The following is an 11,728-nucleotide window of genomic DNA, read 5'->3' on the forward strand; positions in this document are numbered from 1 at the left end:
CAGGGCTATGGGGCAGGTCTATGGGGCAAGTCTATGGGGCAAGTCTATGGGGCAGGACTATGGGGCAGGTCTATGGGGCAGGGCTATGGGGCTTTGCTATGGGGCTGTGCTATGGGGCAGGTCTATGGGGAGGTCTATGGGTCAGGGCTATGGGGCAGGGCTATGGGGCTTTGCTATGGGGCAGGTCTATGGGGCAGGTCTATGGGGCAGGTCTATGGGGCAGGTCTATGGGGCAAGTCTATGGGGCTTTGCTATGGGGCAGGTCTATGGGGCTTTGCTATGGGGCAGGGCTATGGGGCTTTGCTATGGGGCAGCGCTATGGGGCAAGTCTATGGGGCAGGTCTATGGGGCTTTGCTATGGGGCAGCGCTATGGGGCAGGGCTATGGGGCTTTGCTATGGGGCAGGGCTATGGGGCTTTGCTATGGGGCAGGGCTATGGGGCAGGTCTATGGGGCAGGGCTTTGGGTAGGGCTATGGGGCTTTGCTATGGGGCAGCGCTATGGGGCAGGTCTATGGGGCAAGTCTATGGGGCAGGTTTATGGGGCTTTGCTATGGGGCTTTGCTATGGGGCAGGTCTATGGGGCTTTGCTATGGGGCAGGGCTATGGGGCAGGTCTATGGGGCAGGTCTATGGGGCAGGGCATCCCATGGGGTGCGCTATGGGGCGGGGAGCCCCGGGGCTCCCACACCCGAGTCACACCCCATAAGCTCGGCCATAAATGGGGGCGGCTGCGCCCCACGGCGCCGGGCCAGGACGGGGATGTGGGGCAGAGCTATAGGGCACGGCGCTATGGGGCACGGCGCTATGGGGCACGGATCTATGGGGCACGGATCTATGGGGCTGCTGCCCGTGGTGCTGCTGCTGCTGCTGCTCTCAGGTATGGGGCAGAGATGTGGGGCGATGTGGGGCGGAGGTGTGGGGTGAAGGAGCTCTATGGGGCGCTATGGGGCAGGGGGGTGGCGTGAGGCTATGGGGCCCTATGGGGCCGTGGGGCGCTATGGGGCGGCTGTCATGGCGCTATGGGGCAGAGGGTGCCGTGGGGCAGGGGGGGGTGACATGGAGCTCTATGGGGCGCTATGGGGCAGAGGGGTGTTATGGGGCTATGGGGCGCTATGGGGCAGAGGGGTTTATGGGGCTATGGGGCGCTATGGGGCAGCTGTCACGGCGCTATGGGGCAGGGGGGGTGGCATGGAGCTCTATGGGGCGCTATGGGGCAGAGGGGTGTTATGGCGCTATGGGGCGCTATGGGGCAGAGGGGTTTATGGGGCTATGGGGCGCTATGGGGCAGCTGTCACGGCGCTATGGGGCAGGGGGGGTGGCATAGAGGTCTATGGGGCCGTGGGGGCAATCTATGGGGCAGGAAAGGGGCGCTGTGGGTCTGTGGGGCGCTATGGGGCGATGTGTGGGGCAGCAGATGCCGCTATGGGGCGCTATGGGGCGGGACAGGACGGGACACGTCGGGGACGCGGCCCGAAGGGTGGGGCGGTGACACACACAGAGGGGTGGGGCGCCCCATAGATGTGGGTCACGCCCCATAGATGTGGGTCTGACCCATAGAAGTGGGTTCGGCCCCATAGATGTGGGTCTGACCCATAGATGTGGGTCCTGCCCCATAGATGTGGGTCTGACCCATAGATGTGGGTCTGACCCATAGATGTGGGTCCGGCCCCATAGATGTGGGTCTGACCCATAGATGTGGGTCCTGCCCCATAGATGTGGGTCTGACCCATAGATGTGGGTCTGACCCATAGATGTGGGTCCGGCCCCATAGATGTGGGTCTGACCCATAGATGTGGGTCCGGCCCCATAGATGTGGGTCTGACCCATAGATGTGGGTCTGGCCCCATAGATGTGGGTCTGACCCATAGCTGTGGGTCCCGCAGGCGCTGTGGGGCTGCGTTGTCTGAGTTGTGGGGCAGAAGGACAGAGCTGCAGCCACCCCACAACCGTCACTTGTGGGGCTGAGAGCAACGTCTGCAGCGAGGCCATGGCGGCTGTAACGTGGAGTGAGTTGTGGGGCTGGGACCCATAGCGACCCCATAAGGGGGGTCCTTATAGAGGGTCCCTATGGGTCCCTATGGGTCTCTATGGGTCTCTATGGGTCCCTATGGGGCTCTATGGGTCTCTATGGGTCTCTACGGGTCCCTATGGGTCTCTATGGGTCCCTATGGGTCTCTATAGGTCTCCATAGGGCTCTATGGGTCTCTATGGGGTCTCTATGGGTCTCTATGGGTCTCTATAGGTCTCCATGGGGCTCTATGGGTCCCTATGGGTCTCTATGGGTCCCTATGGGTCTCTATGGGGTTTCTATGGGTCTCTATGGGGTCCCTATGGGTCTCTATGGGTCGCTATGGGTCTCTACGGGTCCCTATGGGTCTCTATGGGTCTCTATGGGTCTCTATGGGTCTCTATGGGTCTCTATGGGTCCCTATGGGTCTCTATGGGGCTCTATGGGTCTCTATGGGTCCCTATGTGTCTCTATGGGTCTCTATGGGTCCCTATGGGTTTCTATGGGTCTCTATGGGGTCCCTATGGGTCTCTATGGGTCTCTATGGGTCCCTATGGGTCTCTATGGGTCCCTATGGGTCTCTATGGGTCTCTATGGGTCTCTATGGGACTCTATGGGGTCTCTATGGGTCTCTATGGGTCCCTATGGGTCTCTATGGGTCTCTATGGGTCTCTATGGGTCTCTATGGGTCCCTATGGGGCTCTATGGGTCTCTATGGGTCCCTATGGGTCTCTATGGGTCTCTATGGGGTCTCCATGGGTCTCTATGGGTCCCTATGGGTCTCTATGGGTCTCTATGGGGTCTCCATGGGTCTCTATGGGTCCCTATGGGTCTCTATGGGTCTCTATGGGGTCTCCATGGGGCTCTATGTGTCTCTATGGGTCCCTATGTGTCTCTATGGGTCCCTATGGGTCTCTATGGGTCTCTATGGGTCTCTATGTGTCCCTATGGGGTCCCTATGGGTCTCTATGGGTCTCTATGGGTCTCTATGGGTCTCTATGGGTCCCTATGTGTCTCTGTGGGTCTATAGGGTTCTAATGGGGGGGTCCCTATATGGGGTCTCTATGGGGTCTATGGGGGGGGTCCCTATATGGGGTCTCTATGGGGTCTATAGGGGGGTCCCTATATGGGGTCTCTATGGGGTCTATGGGGGGGTCCCTATATGGGGTCTCTATGGGGTCTATGGGGGGGGTCCCTATATGGGGTCTCTATGGGTTCTAATGGGGGGGGGTCTCTATGGGGTCTATAGGGGTCTATGGGGGGGGTCCCTATATGGGGTCTCTATGGGGTCTATAGGGGGGGTCCCTATATGGGGTCTCAATGGGGTCTATGGGGGGGGGTCCCTATATGGGGTCTCTATAGGTTCTAATTGGGGGGGGGTTCTCTATGGGGTCTATAGGGGTCTATAGGGGGGTCCCTATATGGGGTCTATAGGGGTCTATGGGGGGGAGTTCTCTATGGGGTCTATAGGGGGGGTCCCTATATGGGGTCTATAGGGGTCTATAGGGGGGGTTCCTATATGGGGTCTATAGGGGTCTATGGGGGGGGTTCTCTATAGGTTCTAATGGGGTATAATGGGGGTCCATCCCCTAACCCCCCCCTCATTCTATGGGGTCTATAGGGGTCTATGGGGGGGTCCCTGTATGGGGTCTCTATGGGGTCTATAGGGGGGTCCCTATATGGGGTCTCTATGGGGTCTATGGGGGGGGTCCCTATATGGGGTCTCTATGGGGTCTATAGGGGGGGTCCCTATATGGGGTCTCTATAGGTTCTAATGGGGGGGGGGTTCTCTATGGGGTCTATAGGGGTCTATGGGGTCTATAGGGGTCTATAGGGTTTCTCTATGGGGTCTATGGGTTCTAATGGGGGTCCATCCCCTAACCCCCCCCCTATGGGGTCTATAGGGGTCTATGGGGGGGGTCCCTATATGGGGTCTCTATGGGGTCTATAGGGGGGTTCTCTATGGGGTCTCTATGGGGTCTATAGGGGGGTCCCTCTATGGGGTCTCTATGGGGTCTATGGGGGGGGTCCCTATATGGGGTCTCTATGGGGTCTATAAGGGGGTCCCTCTATGGGGTCTATGGGGGGGGTCCCTATATGGGGTCTCTATGGGGTCTATAGGGGGGTTCTCTATGGGGTCTCTATGGGGTCTATGGTGGGGTCCCTATATGGGGTCTATAGGTGTCTATAGGGGGGGTCCCTATATGGGGTCTCTATGGGTTCTAATGGGGGGGGGTCTCTATGGGGTCTATAGGGTTTCTAAGGGGGGGGTCCCTATATGGGGTCTCTATAGGTTCTAATGGGGAGGGGGTCTCTATGGGGTCTATAGGGGTCTATGGGGGGGGGTCCCTATATGGGGGGCTATGGGGGGGTCTTAAAGGGGGTCTATGGGGGGGGGTCCCTATATGTGGGTGTATGCGGGGGGGGTCCATAGGGGGAGTCCTTATAGGGGAGTCTATAGAGATCTATGGGGGGGGGTGGTTCTCTATGGGGTCTATAGGGGTCTATGGGGGGGGGTTCTCTATAGGTTCTAATGGGGTCTATGGGGGTCCATCCCCTAACACCCCCCCCCATTGTATCCCCCTACAGGTCACGGCCGTTTCTCATTGGCTGCCCGCGGTTGTGGGCGGGGCCAAACGGGCAGCAACGAACGAGCGTTGGAAATAAGGGGGGGGGGGATCCAAGATGGCGGCCAAGATGGCGGCCGGGGGGGGGGGGGAGGAGGATATGGGGGGGGTCCTGGGGGGGGGGGGGTCGTTGTTTATGTTCAAAGGAGAAACTGCGATAAACCGGAATGTAACGGGAACATCGAGATGGGGGAACGGGGGATGCCCGTGGTACCCATAGGGACAGGTATAGGGGGATATGGGGGGATATGGGGGGATATGGGGGGATATAGGGGGGATATGGGGGGGATATGGGGGGGATATGGGGGGATATGGGGGGATATAGGGGGGATATGGGGGGATATGGGGGGATATGGGGGGATATAGGGGGGATATGGGGGGGATATGGGGGGGATATGGGGGGATATGGGGGGATATAGGGGGGATATGGGGGGATATGGGGGGATATGGGGGGATATGGGGGGATATAGGGGGGATATGGGGTTATATGGGGGGTTATAGGGGGGATATGGGGGGTAATAGGGGGGATATGGGGGGATATGGGGGGATATAGGGGGATATAGGGGGGATATGGGGGGATATGGGGGGGATATGGGGGGATATGGGGTTATATGGGGGGATATAGGGGGGGTATGGGGGGATATGGGGGGATATAGGGGAATATAGGGGGGATATAGGGGGGATATGGGGTTATATGGGGTTATATGGGGGGATATGGGGGGATATAGGGGGGGTATGGGGTTATATGGGGGGATATAGGGGGGATATGGGGGGATATGGGGTTATATGGGGGGATATGGGGTTATATGGGGGGATATATGGGGTTATATGGGGGGATATGGGGGGATATAGGGGGATATGGGGGGATATGGGGGGGATATGGGGGGTAATAGGGGGGATATGGGGGGATATGGGGGGATATGGGGGGTAATAGGGGGGATATGGGGGGGATATGGGGTTATATGGGGGGATATGGGGGGATATGGGGGGTAATAGGGGGGATATGGGGTTATATGGGGTTATATGGGGGGATATGGGGGGGATATGGGGGGATATGGGGGGATATGGGGGGATATGGGGGGATATGGGGGGATATGGGGGGTAATAAGGGGGTTATGGGGGGACATGAGGAGGATATGGAGAGATATGGGGGGGATATGGGGGGTAATAGGGGTATAATGGGGTTATATTGGGTTATATAGGGGGGATATGGGGGGATATGGGGTTATATGGGGGATATATGGGGGGATATGGGGTTATATGGGGGATATAGGGGTTATATGGGGTTATATGGGGGGATATGGGGTCCCTATAGGGCTCTATGGGGGGGATATGGGGGGATATGGGGTTATATGGGGGGATATGGGGGGATATGGGGGGGATATGGGGTTATATGGGGGGATATGGGGGGATATGGGGTTATATGGGGGGATATGGGGGGATATGGGGGGATATGGGGTTATATGGGGGGATATGGGGGGATATGGGGTTATATGGGGGGATATGGGGGGTAATAAGGGGGTTATGGGGGGACATGAGGAGGATATGGAGAGATATGGGGGGGATATGGGGGGTAATAGGGGTATAATGGGGTTATATTGGGTTATATAGGGGGGATATGGGGGGATATGGGGTTATATGGGGGATATATGGGGGGATATGGGGTTATATGGGGGATATAGGGGTTATATGGGGTTATATGGGGGGATATGGGGTCCCTATAGGGCTCTATGGGGGGGATATGGGGGGATATGGGGTTATATGGGGGGATATGGGGGGATATGGGGGTTATATGGGGGATATGGGGGATATGGGGGATATGGGGGGATATGGGGGGATATAGGGGGGATATAGGGGGGATATGGGGGGATATAGGGGGGATATGGGGGGGATATGGGGGGTAATAAGGGGGTTATGGGGTTATATGGGGTTATATAGGGGGATATGGGGGGATATGGGGGGGTATGGGGGGGATATGGGGATATATGGGGGATATGGGGGTTATATGGGGGGATATGGGGGGATATGGGGTTATATGGGGGGATATGGGGTTATATGGGGTTATATGGGGGGATATGGGGTTATATGGGGTTATATGGGGGATATGGGGGGATATGGGGTTATATGGGGTTATATGGGGGATATGGGGGGATATGGGGTTATATGGGGTTATATGGGGGGATATGGGGGGATATGGGGTTATATGGGGTTATATGGGGGATATGGGGGGATATATGGGGTTATATGGGGGATATGGGGGGATATGGGGTTATATGGGGTTATATGGGGGATATGGGGGGATATGGGGTTATATGGGGTTATATGGGGGATATGGGGGGATATGGGGTTATATGGGGTTATATGGGGTTATATGGGGGGATATGGGGTTATATGGGGTTATATGGGGGATATGGGGGGATATATGGGGTTATATGGGGGATATGGGGGGATATGGGGTTATATGGGGTTATATGGGGGATATGGTGGGATATGGGGGGATATGGGGGTTATATGGGGGGATGTGGGGGGATATGGGGGGATATGGGGTCCCTATAGGGCTCTATGGGGGGGATATGGGGGGTAATAGGGGGGTATATGGGGGATATGGGGGATATGGGGTGATATGGGGGGAGATGGATTCTCTATAGGGCTCTATGGGGGGTACATGGGGCTCTATGGGTCTCTATGGGTCTCTATGGGTCCCTATGGGTCTCTATGGGGTCTCTATGGGTTTCTATGGGTCTCTATGTGTCCCTATGGGTCTCTATGGGGTCTCTATGGGTCTCTATGGGTCTCTATGGGGTCTCTATGGGTTTCTAATGGTCTCTATGTGTTTCTATGGGGTCTCTCTGTGTCCCCATAGGCTCCATAGTCCCCTACAGGCCTCTATTCTTGTTGCTAGGCAACGCCACCGGAAGTCCCGCCCCCAACTTCCGCTGGTGTTTCGGCTGCCCCCCCACGGGTCCGTGCCCCGCCCGCAACGACAGCGCCGTGCGTTGCTATGGCGACATGACGGCCTGTTTCCATGGCAACGTCACCGTCAGCGTCGGTGAGTGACAGGGGGGTTGTCATGGGAACGGGGGGCGGGGTTTGTTACCATGGTAACAAGGGGCGGGGTTTGTTTCCATGGTAACAAGGGGCAGGGTTTGTTTCCATGGTAACAAGGGGCGGGGTTTGTTACCATGGTAACCTGGAATGGGAGGGGGAGGAGGGAGGGTTGTCATGGTAACCTGGGGAGGGAGGGGGGAGGGGTTTCCATGGCAACAAGGGGGGCTCCATGGGAACCTATGGGCCCTATATGTAACCTATGGGCCCTATATGTAACCTATGGGCCCTATATGTAACCTATGGGCCCTATATGTAACCTATGGGCCCTATATGTAACCTATGAGCCCTATAGCAACCTATGGGCCCTATAGCAACCTATGGGCCCTATATGTAACCTATGGGCCCTATATGTAACCTATGGGCCCTATATGTAACCTATGGGCCCTATAGCAACCTATGGGCCCTATATGTAACCTATGGGCCCTATATGTAACCTATGGGCCCTATATGTAACCTATGGGCCCTATAGCAACCTATGGGCCCTATATCCAACCTATGGGCCCTATATGCAACCTATGGGCCCTATATGTAACCTATGGGCCCTATATGTAACCTATGGGCCCTATATGTAACCTATGGGCCCTATAGCAACCTATGGGCCCTATAGCAACCTATGGGCCCTATATGTAACCTATGGGCCCTATATGTAACCTATGGGCCCTATATGTAACCTATGGGCCCTATAGCAACCTATGGGCCCTATATCCAACCTATGGGCCCTATATGCAACCTATGGGCCCTATATGTAACCTATGGGCCCTGTATGTAACCTATGGGCCCTATATCGACCTATGGGCCCTATATCCAACCTATGGGCCCTATATGTAACCTATGGGCCCTATAGCAACCTATGGGCCCTATAGCAACCTATGGGCCCTATATGTAACCTATGGGGCCTATAGCAACCTATGGGCCCTATATGCAACCTATGGGCCCTATATCCAACCTATGGGCCCTATAGTAACCTATGGGCCCTATAGCAACCTATGGGCCCTATATCCAACCTATGGGCCCTATAGCAACCTATGGGCCCTATATGTAACCTATGGGCCCTATATCCAACCTATAGGCCCTATATGCAACCTATGGGGCCTATAGCAACCTATGGGCCCTATAGCAACCTATGGGCCCTATATGTAACCTATGGGGCCTATAGGAACCTATGGGCCCTATATGTAACCTATGGGCCCTATATCCAACCTATGGGCCCTATAGCAACCTATGGGTCCCAATACCAACCTATGGGCCCTATAGCAACCTATGGGTCCCAATACCAACCTATGGGTCCCAATACCAACCTATGGGCCCTATACCCAACCTATGGGTCCAATGGTCAACCTATGGGCCCTATACCCAACTTATGGGTCCCAATACCAACCTATGGGTCACAACCCCCAACCAATGGGCCCTATACCCAACTTATGGGTCCAATGGTCAACCTATGGGCCCTATACCCAACTTATGGGCCCCAATACCAACCTATGGGCCCCAATCTCCAACCTATGGGCCCTATACCCAACTTATGGGCCCTATACCCAACCAATGGGCCCTATACCCAACTTATGGGTCCTATTCCCAACCAATGGGTCCTATACCCAACCTATGGGGCCTAACGTCCCCCTATGTGTCCCCCCCCCCCCCAGGCGGCCTGACCCTATGGCGGGAGGTTCGTGGCTGCGTCCGTGACCCCGACTGCACCCAGGTGACGCGTGGGGACGGCGCCGTGGGGCTGAGGGGCTCCTGCTGTTATGGCGACTTCTGTAACCGGGATCTGAGCAACAAAACCTTCTTCGCCCCCAATTTACCCCGATTGGAGCTGCTGCCCCATAACCTGCCCCATAACCTGCCCCATAACCTGCCCCATAACCACACCGGGCTGCCCCACGGAGGGTCCAAGATGGCGGCCGATGGATCCAAGATGGCGTCCAATGGGTCCAACATGGCGTCCAATGGGTCCAAGATGGCGGCCGATGGATCCAAGATGGCCGCCGATGGATCCAAGATGGCCGCCGATGGATCCAAGATGGCCGCCGACGCTGGCTCCAAGATGGCTGCCAATGGATCCAACATGGCGGCGCCCGGAGGATCCAAGATGGCCGCCGATGGATCCAAGATGGCGGCCAATGGATCCAAGATGGCGGCCGATGGATCCAAGATGGCCGCCGATGGATCTAAGATGGCGGCCGATGGATCTAAGATGGCGGGCGATGGATCCAAGATGGCGTCCAATGGGTCCAACATGGCGGCCAATGGATCCAACATGGCGGCCCCCAATGATTCCAACATGGCGGCCCCCACGGAATCCAAGATGGCCGCCGACAGCAACGGCAGCACCAATGGGAAGAGGAGCGGGGCCAAGATGGCCGCCCACGTGACCCCTGCCGGCCCCAAGATGGCCGCCGTCGACCCCCAGGGATCACATCCGGGGTCAGGGAGCCCCGAGGGCTCATGGGAGCGGAAGTCCCTAGCGGATGGGGGCGGGGCTATGAGGGGGGTGGGGGGGTGGGTGTGGGTCCTCCTATTATTGCCCCTCTTATAATGGGACCCCAATAGAATCCCCCCCCATTGATGTCTATGGGGTCCCATTGGGGTCTATGGGGTCCCATTGAGGTCTATGGGGTCCTATTGGGGTCTATGGGGTCCCACTAATGGCTATTGAATCCTATTGGGGTCTATGGGGTCCCACTGGGGTCTATGGGGTCCCATTGGGGTCTATGGGGTCCCATTGATTTCTATGGGGCCCTATTGGGGTCCTATTGGGGGTTATGGGGTCCCATTAGGGTGTATGGGGTCCCATTGGGGTCTATGGGGTCCTATTGGGGTCCCATTGATGGCTATGGGGTCCCATTGGGGTCTATGAGGGTCCCATTGAGGTCTATGGGGTCCCATTGATGTCTATGGGGCCGGATGGGGGCAATAAAGAGCTGTGGTGTGGGATCTATTGGGTCCCATTGATGTCTATGGGGTCCCATTAGGGTCTATGGGGGACCTATTGAGGTCTATGGGGTCCCATTGAGGTCTATGGGGTCCCATTGATTTCTATGGGGCCCTATTGGGGTCCTATTCGGGTCTATGAGGGTCCCATTGAGGTCTATGGGGTCCCATTGGGGTCTATTGGATCCCATTGATGTCTATGTGGTCCCATTGGGGTCTATGGGGTCCCATTGATGTCTATGGGGACCTGTTGGGGTCTATGGGGTCCTGTTGGTGTCTATGGGGTCCCATTGGGGTCTATTGGATCCCATTGGGGTCTATGGGGTCCTATTGGGGTCTATGGGGTCCCATTGGGGTCTATGGGGTCCCATTAGGGTGTATGGGGTCCCATTGGGGTCCTATTGGGATCCCATTGGGGTCTATGGGGTCCCATTGATTTCTATGGGGCCCTACTGGGGTCCTATTGGGGGTTATGGGGTCCCATTAGGGTGTATGGGGTCCCATTGGGGTCCCATTGGGGTCTATGGGGTCCTATTGGGGTCCCATTGATGGCTATGGGGTCCCATTGGGGTCTATTGGATCCCATTGGGGTCTATGGGGTCCCATTGATGTCTATGGGACCGGATGGGGGCAATAAAGAGCTGTGGTGTGGGATCTATGGGGTCCCATTGGAGTCTATGGGGTCCCATTGGGGTCTATGGGGCCCTATTGGGGTCTATGGGGTCCCATTGGGATCTATGGGGTCCCATTGATGTCTATGGGGGTCTATGGGGTCCTATTGGGGTCTATGGGGTCCCATTGGGGTCTATGGGGCCGGATGGGGGCAATAAAGAGCTGTGGTGTGGGATCTATGGAGTCCCATTAGGGTCTATGGGGTTCCTATTGGGGTCTATTGGATCCCATTGAGGTCTATGGGGTCCCATTGATGTCTATGGGGCCCTATTGGGGTCCTATTGGGGTCTATGAGGGTCCCATTGAGGTCTATGGGGTCCCATTGGGGTCTATTGGATCCCATTGGGGTCTATGGGGTCCTATTGGGGTCTATGGGATC

The 11,728-nt window shown here is 56.6% G+C and overlaps 1 protein-coding gene across 2 annotated transcripts; it reads left to right on the forward strand.

Annotated features, from left to right (window-relative positions):
• The first annotated feature begins 4,732 nt into the window (after nucleotides 1-4,732).
• On the forward strand, nucleotides 4,733-11,331 carry LYPD3 (LY6/PLAUR domain containing 3). 2 transcript variants are annotated; one of them, XR_014941663.1, is made up of 4 exons: nucleotides 4,733-4,861; nucleotides 7,538-7,684; nucleotides 9,387-10,595; nucleotides 10,833-11,331. XR_014941663.1 is itself a non-coding variant. In XM_085534748.1 (3 exons), the coding sequence occupies exons 1-3, from the start codon at nucleotides 4,822-4,824 to the stop codon at nucleotides 10,280-10,282; spliced, it is 1,083 nt and encodes a 360-aa protein (XP_085390874.1). In that variant the 5' UTR covers nucleotides 4,753-4,821; the 3' UTR covers nucleotides 10,283-10,680. The 2 variants fall into 2 exon arrangements, 1 of the variants encoding a protein (XP_085390874.1); XM_085534748.1 differs by lacking the exon at nucleotides 10,833-11,331 and having other exon boundaries at nucleotides 4,753-4,861; nucleotides 9,387-10,680.
• The last annotated feature ends 397 nt before the right edge of the window (nucleotides 11,332-11,728 follow it).

The sequence above is a fragment of the Coturnix japonica genome, unplaced genomic scaffold (genome assembly GCF_054131305.1).
Source record: "Coturnix japonica strain WE unplaced genomic scaffold, WE-NBRP24 Scf098, whole genome shotgun sequence".
NCBI classification, from domain to species: Eukaryota; Metazoa; Chordata; class Aves; order Galliformes; family Phasianidae; genus Coturnix; species Coturnix japonica.